The 22,732-nt window shown below is 40.6% G+C and overlaps 1 protein-coding gene across 7 annotated transcripts in view; it reads right to left on the reverse strand.

Annotated features, from left to right (window-relative positions):
- The window catches only part of PLCB1 (phospholipase C beta 1), a 666,388-nt gene that overhangs the window by 66,879 nt on the left and 576,777 nt on the right, over nt 1–22,732 (reverse strand). For all 7 annotated transcript variants that reach the window (XM_048842561.2, XM_048842562.2, XM_048842563.2 and 4 more), the window contains exon 31: nt 21,190–21,276. In XM_048842561.2, the coding sequence (XP_048698518.1) occupies nt 21,190–21,276 (87 nt within the window). The remainder of the gene's footprint in view (nt 1–21,189; nt 21,277–22,732) is intronic.

The following is a 22,732-nucleotide window of genomic DNA, read 5'->3' on the forward strand; positions in this document are numbered from 1 at the left end:
CAAGACAAAGCAATTGATCTTTACCGTGTGCCAAACTGGACAAATTAAAGTCTAGGTTCCCCTTTCAGCTTTAACGCAACCAATTTAGCATGTGCTGCAGCTCAAGTACAATTGCTGGGACTTGTCAAAAGTTCTAGAAGGTGTTAGGTAGATTGAGCTGGATAACTTCATCTGACATCACACCTTTAAATCCTCCTCTAGGCAAGGCCTAAGAGACCACCCCTCTCCTCAGGTCATTCTGCTGCCGTTGTGGTTAGTAAGCATGGAGCTCCTTCAATATCAAAGAGATCCATGAGGGCCCATTGACCCCAGAATGCACTTTCCCACGGAGTCTGCCACAGTCTGGATTTGTTATTTCCTGGACATGTGGCAAAGCTCATCTTTTTCCCCTCAGGTATTTGGGGAGGTTCAGAAGTAGACAGGTTTGTTTACTGGAAAGAGATAATTAAATTGTGGCGACAGTGATAGTGCTAGATTTAATTGACAAATGTCATTTTCTGATTGGGAATTTTTAAGCCTTCTAAGGGGTGCCCACGGCCGGAGATGAGCACTTCTATTATTTCTTTCAAAATTAATCTAAATAAATAGCATTGAGATCATCTCCACACACATGGCATATGTGTGTGTGTACATGTATGCACACACACAGGTATATGAATGTACACAGAGTATATACAGGACATATATTTTTTATACTCTTCCTTCTAGCAAGGCTTCAAGACACTAAAAAGAGGGGTTACCAAGGTTACAGACACAGAATGACTCATTGACAGTGCTTCAGCTATTAATCTTTAGCAGGTACAAGATGCAAACTTTCTGAGTTTTATTGTAGTGGATTAAAACTCACACCCACAAATCACAAATGGATAGTTCATTCAAATCATTCACGTAACAGCTACTCTGGAGCTCACTCTGCTGAAACTAAAGAATCATTCACTGGGGAATTCACAAGGATTTCTATTGCGTATAGGCTATACACAGTCCTGGTAATGTCTCCTTGCTTCCAAACCTGTTGTGTTGTGAATGAACACCAAATGCATGCTAATGTTTTGTTTGTGTATTTTACTGCAGGACACCTTTATCAATTTTGTTCATTCATTTTCATTTGGTACTTGTATCCAAGGCATTTAAATAAATGACTTTTTTAAAATGGGAGGAAAGACAGAAAGGTTCGTAATACTGCATCATAGATATTTGCGTTGCTGTTTTTACCACATCTTAACTGAGATTGTTTTCTGTTGCTAAGCAGAGTTTACTAGGTTTCCCTTATTTATAAGTCAAGTGTATTTGTTTCACTGACATCATGGTGTTACTGCCTGTCTGCCCTCACCTTTGCTTTAAGGAAGGAAAGAGGGAGACAAAACAAAATTTATTATTTAGAGATAGTCTTTGTCTCTGAATTGTGACATTATAGGGTCGTGCCTTTGAATCTAATCAGCCTTTCTCTAGCTCATTTTCAATTAATATTCTTGCTATTGGCTACCAGGTCCCATTCCCAATCTGTCCAGCATATGATCAGCAACAGAAAGCAGCAGAAATCCTGCAAAGTAGACTGTACAAAATGGATAAACAAAAACAAACAAATATTTTAATTCAGAAAAAGAAAACAGCAAGGCTGTCTTTCTGGCAGCAGCTGGGATTTTTGGACACTGAAGATTTAGTGCCCTAATGACTGGTAGTAGGGCCCTAGACTGCCATGAAATACAATATGAAATTACATTTAAGCTGTAATTGGCAATTTCTTTTATCAGCATGACATCCAAAGCTACTGAGCAGACCTTCCAAGCCCCCTGTTGTCACAAACACTCTGTTGCACATGCCCACCGCTCACATGTATTTGATACACATTCCACGAGTGGGTTTCCTTATATAAACCCTATCTCACATATCCTGAACAAAAGCCAGCAATTATCACAAGGACTCGGCAGTTCACGGCTAAGCCACCATCAAATCTCAAAGCAAGACTCTAATTGTCCCGTTCATATTGTAACTTTGACTATAACAGCAAAACATCACCAACCAAAATCTAAGCAGTAATAATAATGCAGAGCAGAGGATGTTCACCAAATTGCATGAACTCAAATTAAAACTGCAGTCAGGGTAAAGCCCATGTTGCTCAAGGCTCACAGTCCGCAGAACAAAGAAAGCAAGACTCATAGGCGCTGACTCCGTGGGTGCTCCAGGGCTGAAGCACCCACAGAAAAAAAACAGTGGGTGCTCAGCACCCACCAGCCACAGCTCTTCAGCTCAGCTGTTCGGCAGTTGGCAGGAGGCGCTTGGGGGAGGGAGCAGAGCAGGGATGGGAAGAGGCGGAGCGAGGTGGGGCCTTAGGGGAAGGGGTGGAGTGGGGGTGCAGCCTCGGAGCAGAGCAGGCGTGGAGCACCCACCTAGAAAAATGGAAGTCAGCGCCTGCGGCATGACTGGCTCTACAATGGGAGCAATTCCAGTGTGTTTTTTCTGTGTTGGGTAGCTGACATAAATTGAAATCTAGGGTAGTAAAAGAGCAGGGGTGAACAAAGCAATAGCAGGTATGCTTCCCCCATAGGGTCACTCTTGTGTAATTTTTAGCACACTCGATCCATTTCTCCTTTGCTGTCTAAAGTCTCAGCTGGTTTGTAGTTCTAACCTGTGTCGTATGTTCAAGGTTCAACTCTGTGGTTTCCCCTCTTTGGCTTAACCCGCATTTCAGTCCTGTTTTCCCTTCCAACACTTAACTGTTGCCATCATTTTAAGTATTTCTCTCCTTGTTAGAGCTGGTAATTCTGGGGGTTCAACTTCTTTGTGACTGACAAGTTTTTCATGGTAGGTCTTTAGACAGAATTGATTGATCATTTCCTTTATTTGATAAGAGAAGAGACTCAGGAACATGTTGTACTCCCATTGTCCTCTTTTCAGTTGGCAGTTCTTTAGAATCTCTTCCCTTTGGATTTGGTTGCAAACTCTTTGAAAATATATATTTCAATAAATTTCACTGAAGGGCTACATGTTAATGATTTAGGCAAGAACTGCCAATTTCATGTAAGTATCCATCATCTGGTGGCCTTCTCGATTCTTTAGCTCCAGATTTTGCTGCCCTGAATCGTGACTAAAATTACTTACTCTGTGTGTAGTCCCACCAAAATGAGGCTGGAAGGAATGGGCATTCAGCCTGCAGGAAAGTGCTATCCTGCTGGGTTTGTATAAATTGTTTACATACCTGTTCCCAAGTCACAGATAACTTGGAAGAAAATGATTTCAAATGCTTATGGATCAATGGCCGAACACAATATTTCTCAAACTGGGGTCTGCAGACCCCTGGGGGTCCATAAGGGTACTCCAGGGGGTCTGCGGGCCCTGTTGATCAACTCCTCCTCCTCCTTCCCAGTGCCTCCTGCATGCCATGGAACAGCTGTTCCCCAGTGTGCAGGAGGCACTGGCAGGGAGGGGGAGGAGCAGGGATGGAGCGCACTATGGGGAGGGGGCAGAATCATGTCCGGGGCTGCCGGCCCCGCTGATCAACTCCTCCCCACCCCTCCCAGTGCCTCCTGCAAGCCACGGAACAGCTGTTCAGTGGCACACAGGAGGCACTTCAAGGGAGGTGGAGGAGCGGGGACAGGGTGCGCTCAGGGCAGGGGGTGGAAAGAGGTGAGGAAAAGAAGGGGCAGGGGTGGAGTGTGAGTGGGAAGAGGTGGGGCAGGGGTGGGGCCTTGGGGGAAGGCGTGGAGTGGGGGCGGGGCCTGGGACTGACATGGGGGCTTGGGAGTCCGCAAAAAAAATTAAAATAAAAATGGGGGTCCTCAGGTTGCTTAGGTTTGAGAACCGCTGGCCTAAGAGATAAAGCACAAGATGGGGTACTAGTTATTACAGACCACCAAATCACACTAGGGAACAAGATGACTGTCTCCTTACACACTTATCTATAATGTATAACGGGGGAAATGTGTGATCATGGGGGACTTCAACTTTAGATGACAATTTCCTAACTCAAAAAGTGTTGCAGCCAACATGGGGGAATTCTACATTAGACCTTGTCCTAACAGATAAAGAGGAACTGATCACAGAACTAAAAGTTTATGGTAGTTTAGGTAAAAGTGGTCATGACTCGATTACATTTATAATTTGCAAAGAGAATAAAGTAGATCAGTCATATATATAGTTGATGCTTTACGGGGCCATTTTTACAAAGATGAGCCAAACCAGATGGGAGGAAGAATTTAATCAGAAATTGTGAATGATAATTGGGAATCATTTAAGAGCACCTTACTAGATGGTCGAAAAGCCACAATTCCACAATCAAGGAAATTGGCTGTGCTGGTTAATAAAACCACCTGCTTTAGAGGAGAAGTGAAGGCAGCTAAAAAAATAAAAATAATATATAACAAAAGGAAAAAGGGCAAGTTGATAGTAATGAATATAACTCAGAAGTTAGGAATTGTAGAAAATTGATAAGGGACACGAAGGCGAAATCTATGGCCACCAGAATTAAGGACAGTGAGGAGTTTTAAAATATATTAGGAACAAAAACAATCCTCACAATGGTATTAGTCTATTACTAAATGGAAATAGTAGAATTATAATGCTGAATAGGCACACATTTTCAATTAACATTTTGGTTCTGTGTTTGGACAAAAAGCAGGTGCTGCAGTCTCATGGTAAGAGTGTTACCATTCCACTAGTATCTCTGGAGGATGTTAAATAGCAGCAACTAAAGACAGACATTCTAAAATCAGCAGTTCCAGATAACTTGCATCATACAGTTTTAAAAGAGCTGGCTGAGGAGCACTTTGGACCATTAGTTTCAATAAGATTTACTTTCAATAAGTCTTAGAGCACTGTGGAAGTTACAGAAGACTGGAAGAAAGCTAATGTTGTGCCAATCTTTAAAAAGGGAAAACAGGATGACAGAGCTAATTATCAGCCTGTCAGCATGACATCAATCCCAGGCAAGGTAATGGAATGTCTGATATGGAACTTGATTCATAAAGAACTAACGGAGGGTAATGTAGTTAACACAAATCAGCGTGGGTTTACGGAAAAAAGATCCTGTCAAACTAACTTGAATTTTTTTTAATGAGATTACAAGTTTGGTTGATAAAAGCAATAGTGTTGACATAATATACTTAGACTTCTATAAGGCGTGACATTTTGATTAAAAATGAGATATAAAATTACACATTAAGTGGATTAAAAATTGCTTAATTCATAGGTTTCAAAATATAACTAAAAGGGGAATTGTCATTGAGTGGGTCTATTTCTAATAGGGATTGGCCTTATGCTATTTAACATCTTTATCAATGACCTTGAAGGAAACACAAAATCATCATTGATAAAGTTTGTGGATGACACAAAAATCGGGGGAGTGGTAAATTATGAAGAGGACAGGTCAGTGATTCAGCGTGATCTACATCTCTTGGTAGTCTGAGCACAATCAAACAATATGCACTTTAATACGGCTAAATGTAAATATACGAAGAACAAAGAATTTAGGCCATAGTTATGGGCTGGGAGACTCTATCCTGGGAAGCAATGACTCTGAAAAAGATTTGGGGGTTGTGGTGGATAATCAGCTGAACATGAGCTCTCAGTGTGACACTGTGGCCAAAAGACCTAATGTGCTCCTGGGATGCACAAACAGGGGAGTCACAAGTAGGAGTAGAAAGATTATTTTACTCCTATATTTGGCACTGGTGTGACCCACTGCTGGAATACCATGTCCAGTGCCCACAATTCAAGGAGTATGTTGATAGATTGGAAAGGGTTCAGATCTCCTTCCTTAGAAGTTTTTAATTTAAGGCTTGACAAAGCCCTGGCTGGGATGATTTAATTGGGGATTGGTTCTGCTTTGAGCAGGGGGTTGGACTAGATGACCTCCTGAGGTCCCTTCCAACCCTAATATTCTAAGAGATTAAATGAGAATGATTTAATGGTTAGAAAACATGCCTTACCGTAATTGAGCTCCTTGAGTCCATCTATTTGGCTTAACAAAGAGAAGGTTATGTGTGACTTGATTATAGTCTATAAGTACCTACATGCCGTACAAACATTTGGCTCTTCATTCTAGCAGAGAAAGTTATAACACAATCCAATGACTGGAAGCTGAAGCTAGACAAATTCAGACTGGAAATAAGGTGTAAATTTTTAACGGTGAGAGTAATTAACCATTGGAACAATTTACCAAAGGTTATGGTGGAGTCTTCATCACCGAAAACTTTTAAAGCAAGATTGAATATTCTTCTAAAAGTTCTGCTCCAGAAATTATTTTTGGACAAGTTCTATGTCCTGTGCTATCCAGGAGATCAGACTAGATGATCACAATGGTCCCTTCTGACCTTACAATCTATGAATATCTTAACTAGGGAAACAAGGACTGGAAAAAAGGGGATACAACTGAGGAATCGGAGCAGAGAAGAAAAATATAATGTAAGGATAGACAACAGGAGAAAACAGAGGAGAAAGGGTGAAAGAAAGAGAAGAACAAACAAGAGAAACAGTATAACTGATGGAGAGGCAAAAAGTTCAAACAGAGGAGGGTCAAGGAAAGATGAAGATGGTCTGCCTATCAGCACCAGCATATACCCGTCACAAACAGGAACCCTCCCTTCCATTTTTATCTGGGTCAGAAAGCTAGTGGTCACCGCTTGAGGCCTTTAGAATGGGTGGATTCAATCAAGTGGTAAAAAGGAGAGGTGCTTATGCCAACTATCCAACAAGTTTGAGGTGAAGATCAAAACCCAGAGGCTATCCACCCACACTTTATTTAAGCACCGGGACACTTTCAGGTTGCATCTATTTCACAGGAATCTTCCAAGAGAAGTTCTTTGGACCCCTCACTAGCTTGGAAATTTTAACTTGCAGCAAGGTAGTGCTTCATCTTTCCCAGCTCTGGTGTAGAGTCCATATCTACCCATGTCTGGATTAGACCTGCCTCTCCTAACTGACACCATCTTCTCCAGGTGAAGATCAGAAACCTCCATGTCTATAGGCAAGAAATCATCCAGTGGTCCATCCCAGAAGCTTATGTGCCCAGTCACATTCCAAAACTTCTCTGAAGTTAACTTTTCTCCCCCCTGCCCACCAAAAGGCGGTGGAATCAAAAGTGTAGGGAATCACTAAGACCACATCAATCATCACTGAAATGTCCACTTCCCTCCCCATCATTCCCACAAATCCCCATCATTTGCTATCAGCCTCTGATGGAAGAAGCAGAAGGAAAGAAAACTTGAGTATAAGTGACAAAAATAATGAGCCTATACCCTGACTGTGAATGAAAGTGAGAAAACTCAATTCTGTTCAACCCTAGCAGCCATTAAACCCTACCTTGCCGAATGATTTTTACTATCTCTAAACACCACCACCACCAACAACAAAAGCCGAGTTTCTGCAGACTGGAGTGGAAAGAGAAAAATACATAATTAGCTGTACATTTCCTAATTTTGTAAAATGTTCATATATGACACTGGTGGGTGCTGCATAAGAATCTAAAGGTTAGATACCCGGTGTGTGCATTTATATTTATATCTATCTATATACATTTAAACATAGATAGATATAGATATATCTATATGTAATTTTGTGTGTGTGTGTGTAAAATATATATACACACACACACACACATATATATTACGCACACACAATGACATTAAAAGAACATTATTAAAGTTGCTAAGTCAAGTGCTCAATCATTGGAAATGGCCGAATGTTGCCTTAACATGGACACTCTGTATGCATTAAGATACAGTCTTTAACTACACGAGCACATAATGCTATTTCCACAGGACCCTGCCTCATTTAGTGCACAAAATGCACTGTGCTTAGTTAATGAGCATCTTCAACTGTTTTTTCTCCTCATTGTTCAGTGTGTGATGCAGGCTTTTTTTACTGCACACTATTCAAACCCTGCTCTGATGACAGAATTATTTATTTCTTCATGGGGTTTTCTATGGAGCTCATCACTATAGTATCTGAGTGCTTCTGCGTCTACTAATCTACTTCCACAACACCTCTATGAGCTGAGGGGATGAAGGCGAGAGATTAGGGTCAAATGTTTCCACGAATCTTGGGTGCCCAACTTCAGACAACTGGGACCTGATTTTCCGGACTGCTCAGCATGATAAAGTACTTTATCTCGTCAAAGCCCAGCTCCCAAGACATCGGTGACAAGGGTGAGTGCTCAGCAGAGCCAGCTGGAAATTTTCTGATGAAAAATATTTCTGCCAATTTCTCAAAAGCGAAACATTGCACAGGAATGTGTTGATTCTGACATTTCTTTTGCAGGAGCCAGGCAAGTTTCCTGCTGGCTCATCTGCCTACCTCCACAGCTCCCCAGGGGCTTGCCTAGCAGGTGCCCATGATTTCCGGGGCTCCCAGATGCCAGGCACCTTGGCAGTTCGCCTAGAGGCTCCTGTGGAGCTGAGGAGCTCAGGACCTCCAGACTCCTGGCAGGCTGCTAAGCAGTCAGAAAACCCTGGGAACCCCAGCTCCCCAGCAGGTCAGTTGCCAACCTACCAGGGCTTCCTGGAATTCCAGGCTCATGGCTCCTCAGCAGCTTGTTGCTAAAAAACTAGGAACCTGGAAGCCCTGACTGAGCCTTGCTTCCCAAGTGCCCCAGCTCCTTGGTGAGCCCAGGCTCCCACCTCTGGGGAGCTTGGAACACAGGGACCTTGTTTCATTTTGGAAACACTAAATTGTTCTTACTGCAGGTGTTTCCATAACAAAATATTGCAGACTTCCAGCTCCACGAGCCATTCTGAGGTTTTCGATTTTTGTCTCCATTCTGTGTATATGTTTTAATTTATTTATAGCTATGGAAATGTCACAATATTCTTGATATCTTTAGTTAGCCTTAGCTTGGGGAGTCTTCATTTACTATGATTTTTATCTTATTGGAGTGTTTCCCTATATATATGTAAGCTTAAAGCTACAATATACATTGCCATGGTAGGACTTATATAGACTACCTGAGATCTTGATTTTATAGAACTGCCAGATTTACAAAATCCAATCATTCCAATTCTTTCTGACTTTTTCGGGGTCCTGATCCTGCAGACTTAACCATGTGCTTAAAGCAACTACTTACATGCATAAATTATACATGTGCTTAAGTTTCTGCAAGACTTGCATTGATTTCTCTTGTCATAAATATAAAGGGAAGGGTAAACCCCTTAAAAATCCCTCCTGGCCAGAGGAAAAATCCTCTCACCTGTAAAGGGTTAAGAAGCTAGGATAATCTCGCTGGCACCTGACCAAAATGACCAATGAGGAGACAAGATACATTCAAAAGCTGGGGGGAGGGAAAAACAAAGAGTCTGTCTGTGTGATGCTTTTGCCGGGGACAAAACAGGAATGGAGTCTTAGAATTTAGTAATCTAGCTAGATATGCATTAGATTATGATTTCTTTAAATGGCTGAGAAATTAAGCTGTGCTGAATAGAATGGATATTCCTGTCTGTGTCTCTTTTTGTAACTTAAGGTTTTGCCTAGAGGGATTCTCTATGTTTTGAATCTAATTACCCTTAAGGTATTTACCATCCTGATTTTACAGAGGTGATTCTTTTTATTGTTACTTCTTTTTTACTGTTACTTCTATTAAAATTCTTCTTTTCAAGAACTGAATGCTTTTTTTCATTGTTCTTAAGATCCAAGGGTTTGGTTCTGTGGTCACCTATGCAAATTGGTGAGGATTTTTACCAAACGTTCCCCAGGAAGTGGGGTGCAAGGGTTGGGAGGATTTTGGGGGGAAAGACGTTTCCAAACAACGCTTTCCTAATAAAAATAAACCCAGATAAACGTTTGGTGGTGGCAGGGGAAGTCCAAGGGCAAAGGGTAAAATAGTTTGTACCTTGGGGAAGTTTTAACCTAAGTTGGTGAAAGTAAGCTTAGGAGGTTTTCATGCAGGTCCCCACATCTGTACCCTAGAGTTCAGAGCGGGGAAAGAACCTTGACATCTCTATTAGTTGATACTGGTGGATTATGCAGTATTATTTTATGTATTTTTCCTATTTCACCTCTATTTTGATCTTTCAGACAAGGTTACTGTAATAAATATCAATATTTATTAAAAACTACAGACATTAGTTTTGTAGTTCCTAACCAGCCATAAGAACGGCCCTACTGGGTCAGACCAAAGGTCCATCTAGCCCAGTATCCTCTCTTCTGACCGTGGCCAATGCCAGGTGCCCCAGAGGTAATGAACAGAACAGGTAATCATCAAGTGATCCATCCCGTTGCTCATTCCCAGCTTCTGGCAAACAGAGGCTAGGGACACCATTCCTGCCCATCCTGGCTAATACCATTGATGGACCTATCCTCCATGACTTTATCTAGTTCTTTTTGAACGCTGTTATGGTCTTGGCCTTAACAAGATCCTCTGGCAAGGAGTTCCACAGGTTGACTGTGTGTTGTGTGAATAAATACTTCCTTTTATTTGTTTTAAATCTGCTGCCTATTAATTTCATTTGGTGACCCCAGTTCTTGTGTTATGAAAAGTAGTAAACAACACTTCCTTATCTACTTTCTCTACACCACTCATGATTTTATAGACCTCAATCATATCATATGAAGTATTGTGCTTCAGTCCTTGGTTTTACCTCACAGCAGCAGTTAAATAACACAAATATGGTAATTCTGATGCACAGAGATGGATATAGCTTAGAGTTCTGTATGGTTGCAGGGATCTGTCTTTGTGGAGCTCATTCCTGGAGCTGGGCCATGGTTTGAGATTACAAAGCACTATACAATATATGGTACTTATTTTAGGGGGTAATAAACACTATATTAATAAACACTAGGGTCCTGGTCTGAGCTCCACAATGGAGGAAGGGAAAAGTCAAGGGTTTCGAAACAAAAGGCAAGACTAGTGAGGAAAATTATTTCAAATTTCAAAGAGGGATGTCATAAAGAATGGAATGTTAACAGTGAACATTAAAAACTATTCAAACATTCCCTGTTAGGGCCCTTTCAATTATTTAGCTTTGGTATGCAAAAGTAATCCCCTTTGGCGAATTGCAGTTGTTCTTCTCTCATGAGGCTTTCCTTCTGGGGTTTAAACATCAATGTTGTCTAATTCAGTAATTGGAAGCTTTTGTAAACATTCTGTCATGAATCTCTTCAAACTCATAATCATGTTGTCATCGAGTTTCCATATCCTCAGGGCAGCCCTTCACCTCAGTTTCCCCAAATAAACTTCACACAGGCTTTCTGTGGACAAAAATGCACCCTCCTTGGGGCCTGTGTTTATTCATATAAAAATAAACTCCAAATAAAATGCCAAGTCCCAAATTAAAGGCCAACTAAAGTCTATACAAAGCAAAAGTTTCTCTTCCTACTCCAAGGCCTTTCTGCCTGGGCCCTTTCCTGCTTTGACAGGCCACTCCCAGGCTCTACCTGCCTGGAGTCTCAGCCTCAACACCCAGGACTCTGCTGGAGTCTGAGTACCCCCACTTCATTGCAGCCTCCTGCTGATTTTTATAGGGGGATCGCCTGATCCATACCCAGTGATCAGGGTTGGCTGGCCCCTAGGCCACCAGCCCTTGTGGGACAAGCCACCCTGCTACACACGTCAACTCATTTTTATCATTTTCAGCTCGTCTTTCTCCAGAGGTAGATGCATTAACTTCCATGCAGTGTATTACACATGGTTCTTTCAGATTAGACCTAAGAATAGAGATCCTGGCTGCTTTGGGTAAACACTGAAAATTCCACAGAACTTTTTTGTACATCCAAGAGTATGCTTCTGAATTTCAATGCTGAAATGATTACTATATATAAATAGCTTCTAAAAAGCTTTGAGATTCCTCAGTGTGTGAGATATCTTTATAGCATTATCCTGTTTACGTCAGTTGGGTATTAAATAGGCAATGTTTCTTGTACTGGGATCATCTTAGCAATTTACAACCCCTAATCATATTGCCCACAGAAACAGTTTTGTGTTTGGGCAACATCACCAGCCTCTCTCTCTCTAGGATGTTATCTATTCTTGGGATGGGCTTTGGTAGGAAGAAGCTATATATCCACCTTCATGTCTCCTTCCTGGTCTGGTTTTCTCTTGCGTGAAGGGCAAGGTGAGTTTTATCATCTTCTCCTTTCTGTGTCAGGGAGACAATAGTCTTGGGAACAGTTAAACATGCACTAGTGTCAAAATCAATAATTACTTTATATACCTTTTAACAAATCTTTTATTAGCACGTTGTTATTGCTGGCATCTGCTAGGCCCACGACTGTGAGAAAACATACCCTGAGAACTTACGCAAAGTTGGTCATTTCAAAGGACTGTCCATTAGGAAGAATCAGCTATCATAAGAGGAGATCTCTTTGTAAGTAACTGCATAATGCTAAATAGCAGAATGCTCACTGCTTTATCCCTTACAACCAATGGAGCGGATTCTGTCCTCCAACCCAACCCCTATATGCTACCCTAGTGGCATACAGGGGCAGTAAGGCACTACATTGTCATGAGGGCTGAATATGCAGCTTTATGCTGTCTCCGTGGAAGAGGGGAGGCGGTGCAGGCTGGATGTGTGCAGGAGGACCAGAAGAGGGAGTGTCCATGGTGTTGTAATTCAGCACTGCTCTAGTTGAAACCACAGGCTGTGGTACCCCTGAGTCATAATTCAGGTGGTACAAAGATGGCTTAGTTACCTTTGGCCTCAACTCCTCCTGCTTCTGTGCTTGGCCTCCTGTTGGACACAGCATCATATCGGTTCCAATGTTTCCAGCAGTGGACTGCTGCCTAACGCCACTGATGAACACTCACCTCTCACTCAGAAACCTCAATTTACACATTATAACAGAGACAATCTTTGGGTTTTGACTCGGAATGTTATTTTTTAAAACTTGGAATAGGAGAAGTGAGAATGCTTAAGAAAGACTGCCACATGCCGGAAGGGGCTCAGAAATATGTTAGGCAGAGAGTTGAGGTGGTGGGAGGTGCTAGGAACTGTCTAACTTGCCTAGACCATTACAAAACAATGATCTTCACAAATCAAACTTTTCAACTACATGAAATACACTCTGGACCATATGCTGCTCTCAGTCTTGCCAGTGCATTCAAGAGTGAGTCAGCTGAAATAAGAAGAGCTGCTCCTGATTTACACTGGTGAAAAATGAAAACAAAGCTTGGCCTTTCAGTCCTCTCAATCTAAATTCCTTACAGCTCTCAAAAAAGTAGATTTCCTCTGGCACCTCCTACAAGGAACACCAATGAACACTAAATACATGTCTGGAAAAATGTCCTCTGCTGAAGAAAAAACAGTTTTCTTAACAATTCCCTCCTCTGGTTTTCATTAAAATAATTACTTATATTTTCTTTCTACCGGGGGTCTATGACACCCTTTGTCAAGGTTCCTCCCCCACTCTGAACTCTAGGGTACAGATGTGGGGACCTGCATGAAAAACCTCCTAAGCTTATCTTTACCAGCTTAGGTCAAAACTTCCCCAAGGTACAAAATATTACACCCGTTATCCTTGGAATGGCCGCTACCACCACCAAACTAATACTGGTTACTGGGGAAGAGCTGTTTGGACGCGTCCTTCCCCCCAAAATACTTCCCAAAACCTTGCACCCCACTTCCTGGACAAGGTTTGGTAAAAAGCCTCACCAATTTGCCTAGGTGACTACAGACCCAGACCCTTGGATCTTAAGAACAATGAACAATCCTCCCAACACTTGCACCCCCCCTTTCCTGGGAAATGTTGGATAAAAAGCCTCACCAATTTGCATAGGTGACCACAGACCCAAACCCTTGGATCTGAGAACAATGAAAAAGCATTCAGTTTTTACAAGAAGACTTTTAATAAAAAATAGAAGTAAATAGAAATAAAGAAATCCCCCCTGTAAAATCAGGATGTAGATATCTTACAGGGTAATTAGATTCAAAAACATAGAGAACCCCTCTAGGCAAAACCTTAAGTTACAAAAAAGATACACAGACAGAAATAGTTATTCTATTCAGCACAATTCTTTTCTCAGCCATTTAAAGAAATCATAATCTAACACATACCTAGCTAGATTACTTACTAAAAGTTCTAAGACTCCATTCCTGTTCTGTCCCTGGCAAGAGCAGCACACAGACAGACACAGACCCTTTGTTCCTCTCCCTCCTCCCAGCTTTTGAAAGTATCTTGTCTCCGCATTGGTCATTTTGGTCAGGTGCCAGCGAGGTTACCTTTAGCTTCTTAACCCTTTACAGGTGAGAGGAGCTTTCCCCTGGCCAGGAGGGATTTCAAAGGGGTTTACCCTTCCCTTTATATTTATGACACCCTTATTCAAAATAAATGAAGTTGCAAGTCATTAAAATAAAAGTAGAAGCATTTCGCAAGTTTCCATTGAAAATTTAATGTAGGCATTTGGGCTATTTGATTTGAAAGCTAGAATTCCCAAGTGACACTTGTGTGTACAGTATCATCACGGAAAGAGATTTAATTAACATACTGAATATCGCTTCAGATTGTTACATGTATCGTTTGTGACCTGTTATCCATCTTTAGAACTTTAATGGATATTGTGCTGGAAAAATAAAGTTATTAAAAGAGGGGATCTATATGAATAAAAAGCACATGAGAAAGCTCCAGTTTTCACTCTTTTCACTTGTGAAGGCCTCTCTGCTTTTTGTGATTGAGGCTGAAGATTATGGGCAGGATTCTGACCCCACACTGGTGATGGTTTGGAGTCATTCCACTGAAGTCCGTGGCGTTTTACTTGAGCAAAACCAGTATGAGATCCAGACCAGCCTATTCAATGACCACAACACATTCTAGGGAAAGCCTAAGAATTTAACCCAAATGTGACACAAAAAAGTACACCCAAACATCAGAGCTGAGATATTCAAAGCTGCCTACAGGATTTGGATGCCCATCTCTTAGGGGCTGATCCTGTGAGCGGCTGAGAGCAACTAAGCACATGCTTTACTTTAAACATGTGTGTAATCTCAATGAAATCAATGGAACTATTCATGTGCTTACAGTTAAGACTGTGCTTAAGCACATTGCAGGATTGAGACCAAAGTGCTCAGCACCTTGCGGGATCAAGCCCTGAGGTGGCTTTGAAAATCTCAGCCCACAGAAATTACTTTTTATAAAAATATTCTTTTAAAAGGTTTTGCAGTTCATTGAGACTGAGTAAATGTCATGCATGTCTCTGTGCTATTGCCTACTTAAGAAGACCCAGAGACAGTTAACTCGTATGACTCTGATGGATTTACAAGCCTAGAAAAAAAGTTGAACAATGAAAAAAAACAGTACATTATTTTAAACCCTCTGTATTCCTTCTGTGTTTTACTGCTAGGCATTGCTGTAACACATGTAGCTTAAAAGCTGCAGGTTCTTAAAAGCTGTGAAATTTCTTTTTAAAATCTGGAGGGATTAAAACTATCCACTGCACAGAAAAGACTATTTGCCTCTGGGAGTAGGGGACAAAGGGGGATTAAGATGGGGAACACTTTAAGAAGGCCACTTTCTCCATTCCAGTATGAGTCTATAGCATCCAAGGTCTTCGCGAAGCCCTGCAAACTGAAATCATCACTTTGCAAAGCTCTATCCCTAACATTTTTGGGTGATCCCATGCAGTAGAAACTCGAATGGGTCTGACAGGAGTTGGATGGAAGTGCGTCTAACCTAGCTTGTCCTGAAAGGAGGTTTGGCTTCTTACCTGGGCACTGAGTTGAGAAAATGGGGTATGGTCTTTTTGTGCAATATGCAATGATCTGAAAACATATTGGAAGAGCCATAAAACTCCCTGGGAATTACTTTCTTCCCTGGAATTGATTTAAAGTAGCAATTCTGGGCTCTAGGAATTGATAAAGACATATCTAAAGTAATTTCAAAAGTTCTGTGAATCATATGCACTGTACATTGACTATTCTCAAAAATTAGAGAGAGAATCCTGCTGACCTTACTTTTATGAACAGCCACATTTAAATCACTTATATTATTTGCAGGAGTAAAATGAATGATTTGAAACAAAAACCACAAAACGGGTATTAGACAACCAAGTTGCGGTCTACAAAAAAGATACTTTAAGATTGTCTGTGACTTCAGGATCATTCTCCCTTAATTGTGCTTTCAAATAATTGAATTTAACTACTGCACCTGGCAGGGGGGAAGAAGTCATCCATTGTTTTTGCAAGGCATTGTTTCAACAGGATGAAGACGCTGGAGTTACAGGAGGATTATTATTTCAGAGTTGGAGTGGCTCCTTACTTTGCTCCTTGAAAACGTGTCATTTTAAGTCCCCATAAATTTTTCAGGCATGGCCCTGGTATAAATTATTGATTAGGTATAGCAATGTATACACACAGTGGGTGCAATTAATAATGCATAACAAACTGTGAGATAATAAATTTGTGTTTTTAAATTATTTAGCATACATCAGATTCTTAACTAGCCTCTATTTATACACCATTTTAAATTAAAAGTACCTTTGCTTTTATGATGTTTTTTTGAGGAAAAAATTATAAATGTCAGAGGTGAAAGCCAGGCAGAGCAATTTAGCAAGACACACTTGGCCATCTCTCTCTCCTCTGATTCGTGCAAACTGAGCATAAGCTGTGGGAGCATGAACACAGATGATTATATCTTCCTTGCTGTGCTGAGTCTTCCTTCCTCCAGGCACTGAGGTTACCACTGAAGTTAATGGAAAGATTCCAGTCAACTTCAGCAGGAGCTGGATCAGGCTTTAACAGCGCAGGAGTCTCTCCTGTTGTGCTGCCATTGGATTTCCTCTGGCACTGCAGCATGGCATATGTGACTCCTACAATGGTGGTGAGAGTGGCAGCTGGTCATGGAGCTTATCAGCTATCTTAAAGTGCTTTGCGGCAGCTTTATTTTGCATAGAAAATGTCCGGCTCTTACAGAGGGGATCATGCCATGCAGAGTGGCTGCTCTAAGACTCCGCCCCTGCATTCATGTATGAACTAAGGCATGTCATGAGAAAATACTGCTTAGCGGCATTTCTCTGCTCTATGGCTTCCCCACGCCTTTTCTGCATAATCTATGGCTGTCCACTGTTTGCATTGTTCAATTAGCTTTTCGGGTAAGTGCTATGAATTAAAAAGAAAAAGCAATAGGCAGAAAGGATGCTCCAGTCTGAGACTGGGAGTCTGGAGACTGGGGTTCTATCTACAGTAAGTGACTTGCCCAAGGTCATACAGAAGGTCTGTGGCAAGGCCTTGTCTTCCGTAGGACCTTGGGCAAGTCACTTACTGACACTGTGCTTCAGGCTTTTCCATTTGTAAATAACAACACTTACCTAAGTACGTGGGGCTGAATGAGTTAATGTTTGTCAAGTGCTTTAAGGTCTTTGAATGGAAGGCACTACAGAAGTGTAAAATATTAATAATAATGTGCTCTAATGGATTGAGCTAAAAGTTGCAAACTGTAATGGGCCTGATTCTGACCCTTTCAACATCCATGACAAACCCTCATTGACTCCAGTGACAGGAATTGCAGGGTCCATTTACTGTAACAATCAATTTTCATGCAAAAGAATGAATTCCTTGCCATATCTCATGTGGATGGAGTTTTGTCATTACAATGCAATGGGGGAGGAGGGGATGGAAATGCACTTAATTTAGATTTAAATGGATGAACAGATTATTCCAAGCAAAGACACTGAGATAAAATGACCACGCCATCCTCAAGTCCCTCAGTTGTACTTCGATATCACAGCGCCACACATGCACGGCAGTAAGCATCCCAGATCACTCTTTGCCCTGAATGTACTGAATTCCATACTGAGGTGTAATGAACTGTGCTCCTACAGTAGCCCTCAGGAATTTACAAGAGAGGCAGCTGAAGGGGAAGAAGAGAGGGGCAGACGAAGGCTTAATGTAAATGAATGAAATAAAGAGAGAAGACAAGGAATGGGAACAGGGAGAAAAGAGGAGGGGTGTATGAATAGGAAGTGAACAATAGAAAGCAAAAAGGAGAGCAGGTGGAGGAGAAAGGGAAAAAAGGAGCGCAAAGAAATAATTGGACTGATGGGAAATGGGGCTGTCAGGGAGAAGACAGTGGAGGCAACTATCACATTGGACAAAGGTGAACCACCCTGAATCGTTATAACTAATCTACCTGGTTAAGTTATCTACCTGCTTTCAGTGGTCAATATCTGATGCTCAAGAGGAAGGCATCAATTAGAAATCCTAATGGATTCCAATTGCTACCTGGCTTTCAATGTATGCATTTGTAGGAGTAACTTTTGAACAAGCTCTCTCTGGTGTGCATTCTGTAACATAACACTCAAGGTAGAGGACAATCAAGGAAGGATAAGGCCAGGGTATTTACTGTTCCACACACGAGCACATAGTCTTTGACTTAACAAGGCGACATTTTCCTTTGCCTGGAAGCTCTCCCACATTAGCTTGTTGGAAGTGTTTGGTATGTCCTCACACACACATATATTAGAAAAACATCCATGAGATTATTAAATTTCTAGTCTCTGCTAGACCAAAGATGAATTTGTGATCAGAGGGAGTATCGTATTATACAGATACAATGTGAAATTCTGGTTCCATTGAAGCAGAACTCCCACTGACTTCAAGGGGAATATAGTATTCAGAGGGACTGCTCCCATCCCTTTCCGCTGACAGCATCAGTTCAGGAATCAAACAAGAGTAGATGGAAGTTCAAGTTATTTTCTACTATAAGCCAAGCAGTTGAAAAAGTACAAAGTAGCCCTGTGTCTAGGACTTGTTTAGGGGAAAAAAAATCTGTACTGATTTATTATTCTACTGACTTCAGTGGGGTATTTAAAGGTGTAAATCAGTGGTGAATGTGGTGCCTTAGTCTAGAAAAATTATTTTTTAAAACCCAAAGGCCTTTATCTGTGGCATACCTTTCTACAGGATTTCTGCATTTTTAAAAAAGATTTAAAACCTCAGCTATTTAGTGCAAAATTCTCTCTAGTTTCCTAGAGAATTTACAATACAGGAAATTACAAACTTACACTTATCAAACTACCAAGCCCTGCTGCAAACATAATGGCTAAGACTGCAATAATCTTTTTTTCTATGACTGGGCTCTGCATGTAAAGTCATAATACAAGAAGTTTTGTGAGTCACTGCTAAGTAACTAAGTAAAATGATGAATGGATGGAAGGGTGTCCCCAGTGACATTATTGGCAGGAGCACACAAAGCTAATGCTATCCCTAAACATATTAGGCTGTTTAGGGACTGATCCTGCATTGCTTATGTACCCATAAACTCCCATTGACTTACATTAGCATTAATTTTGATGGGAGCTTTGGATACACAAATAATGCATGTCTGGGTACTTAGAGAAATACCTCTGGAAAGGGTACAGAGTACATATTTGTGTCTGCACCTTTCAAACACCTACAACTGGGGAAACTTTTGATCTACTGCTTATTAATGCCCTGCTAATAAGGGAGCTTGGCTTTGAATACGAAGCAAAAAATAAACTGTTTATACAATGAATTGTTGTTTTGCACTAAATCTTTTGGCCCAAGCTATGCACAGTCCTGAAATCATTTCCATTATGCGGTAAAGGGTAGGATACAGATCCCGTGATGCACTACAGAGCACAACACTATGCTGGCTCTCAAGGCAGGACCTTGAAAGTGGAGGTTAAATGCATTGTCAATGGGTCACTGACTACAGAGAGGATCTAGCCAAAGCCCATATAAAGGCAGAGTTGCCTCATGCCCTGTCCTGAGGTTGTGGATGTGAATGTGCGTGGGAGAATTCTAATCCTGCCAAGCCTGCACATGATCCTTCTCTCTGCATGCAAGTCATACAATTGTGGTAGGAGTGAGTCCAGAGTTCAGATCTGCTACTACTTTACTAAGAAATACAGTAGCAGCCTTGAGATTAAAAAAAGAAGGAAAGAAGTTAATCAAGAGTTTGTATAAACAAGCTTATCAAACCATAGCCTTAGAATGACTGACAATGAGTTATTTTTGCATTATATTTGTGCACTTAAATTCTATTAATGTAAAAACAATAAGTTAGCGCTATTCCTCAAGAGAAGCTGGTGATCAAACACAAAAAGGAAGCATTTTAAAAGTTTAAAGAAGGTATATATTCTGATCCCAGATACCACGGCATGTACACTATCTGTTATTAATTATTATTGTTGTTTTTTATAAAGTTTATTTTTAAAATCAAAGTAGAAAATTACATGAACAAAAATATGTTATTTTTAGAAACGTACTAAGTTTATCATTTATCACCCATTAGCTGTTAAAATAGTTACTTGATTCATTCTTTTGATATTTCACACATGGGAGGCCAATACTGATTAACTACTGTCAAAATTAAAATTCCTTATTACTGCCAATTTAACTGTAATATAAGCATTGGAACATTAGTCTGTAGACAGACAAGAAATTAAAATTGAAGTCTGTAACATACTGGCTCTAATATAGGAAACATGAAAGCAGAGATGACCAAAATGGTCCATGAAGAATTAGACCAGGAGGAGCACTCTGTTGAATGACACCATATTCATGTACAATAGCCTGTTGATATAATTAAGACTTCCTGAAACAAATTTTACAACATTTTGGGGGCCTGAATATGCTCCACTGGAGTCAATGGATTCCCATTGGCTTCAGCAGGACCAGGATCCAGCCCACAATCTCTAAAATAAAGTGAGAGAGAGACAGAGACAGGGAGAGATTTCAGAATACTACATGATCTTAGCTGACATGAAGGAGAATACAAAAGATTCAGTGCACAAAATCCAGTGTAGAAAATTCAGCATATATGCCATGTTCAGCAACAGCATTTTGACATCTCATTGTTTTTCCACAAATGGAAAAACATTTATTATCATCATCTATTTTTACCGGCTTTCATTACTATCAAGAACACTTTGAGCTAAGCTATGCTAAAAAGATATCTCCTTTTTTTATGCAAACTGTGTTTTGTTTTTGTACGGCTAAAGAACATTACAGCAAAGGGCACACTCTGCTGGTCAGAAGCACCCTTTACACCAGGTGCCTTTCAGAGATACTCTACAATGACTAAAAGAACGATTTAATTACAGGGGGTCAGGGTCTGAAGTGGTTACTCACTAGCAGCTTGCTATCTGACTTTTTTCATAATCTCAAATATCGGGGAACTTGTCTATGAAACTCTCACTATGCGCGGATTCTATCACACTTCTCGAGTATCAAATTAATCGATGCATACAGTAGGTGCATTTGCTGAAAAAAAGTTTTTAAAAGCACTATGTCACTGTACAAAACTCTTTACCTTGGGCTTTTCATCCAGTATTTGCTGACGAATCTCCTTGTGTTTTTCTACGAGTTTCTCCTGTCTTTTACTCTGAGCATCTTCTAGCTATAAGAAAACAGCAAAAAGTTCTGTTTCACCCAATACACAAACCTGCTTTTTTCCAATTAAAAATTCTCTAATGACAACTGTAAACCTTTTTAATACAGCTGTGTAATCCCCTTTTTGACATGCACCAATGACTTATGTTGTTGGCAATAGTTCTTCTATGGGTACATATACCACACATGCACACTTCACAGGAGAGACAAGATGGGTGAGATAATTGGACCAACTTCTGTTGGTGAGAAAGACAAGCTTGTCTCTCTAATATCCTGGGCCTGACACGGCTACAACACTGCATATAAACTTCACAGGAGGCAATGCTCCTAAAAATAATATTTGGTCCCCATCCTGCAAGGAGCCTTGTATGGCTAATTTCTGCACCCAGAAAGAACTCTTTGCGGGGCTTGAAGAAGGAAACATCCACATATTTTTGGCTATAGTACAGAACTTGGGCCCTGATTCACCAAAACACTTAAACATGCACTTGACTTCCATGGAAATGGAACACATGCTTAAAGTTAAGCATATTCTTAAGTGGTTTCCTGTATTGGGGCCTTTGTGAGCAAAAATGACTCAGCTGTTGAATTAAAATAGTTCTGCACTGAAGACCTAAAGAAATTCCTGGGAGTTTATTTTGCATATTTTTGATTTGAAAACATTTTGATCCACATTTCACAAAGCAAAATTTGGGGCTCAGTACAACATTAAGACAGTTAAAACCATAAAATAGCTAACATTTTCTCATGAATTTCCATGAAAAAAAATGTATTTTGCAGAGCTCTGCTTAGAATGCTTACGCATTTCAGCAGTTCTACAAACCTAATAAAGAATATGCTGTAATTAAATGTTCTTTGGTTCTCAGCGTTCTTTAAGCCATCAATGCATTCTTGAGACAGCAAACCAATTTACAAAAATGTTTCTCCAATACCTGAAGGCAAGAAGCCATACACAGTTTCCATGAATAAAAACTGCACAAAGATCAAAATAAATCTAGATTCGGATAAGAAAAATAATTTAATTCCCCCAGTCATGGATTGTTCAAAAAAGACATAAAATTCTAATTTCATATACAGTAATATACAAATAATCCGTATGGCAGTTGCACAAAAAGTTGAAATTTTAGAAGCTTCATTTAAAACTTCAGAAAAAATGGTTACTCACCTGTACAATAACAATTGTTCTTCAGGATGTTTTATGTACTTATGCATTTCATTGTAGAGTATCTACACCCAATGCACTCAAGTCAGAGGCTTTTGCCAGCAGAACCACTAGGCAGTACATGCCTAGTAGTACCTCTATTGGAATCAGGATATAGTGGGAATAAAAGCCTTTCCTAATGTGCTGATAAACAGCTTCCTGTATTGAGCCCAGATCCAAGAGACTGTACATCTTGCATAGATACAGCCTCATGATATGGGTCCCCGAAAAGGGATGGGGAAGGTAGGGTGGAGAAGGAAGT

This window comes from Caretta caretta, chromosome 3 (genome assembly GCF_965140235.1).
Source record: "Caretta caretta isolate rCarCar2 chromosome 3, rCarCar1.hap1, whole genome shotgun sequence".
Taxonomy (NCBI): domain Eukaryota; kingdom Metazoa; phylum Chordata; order Testudines; family Cheloniidae; genus Caretta; species Caretta caretta.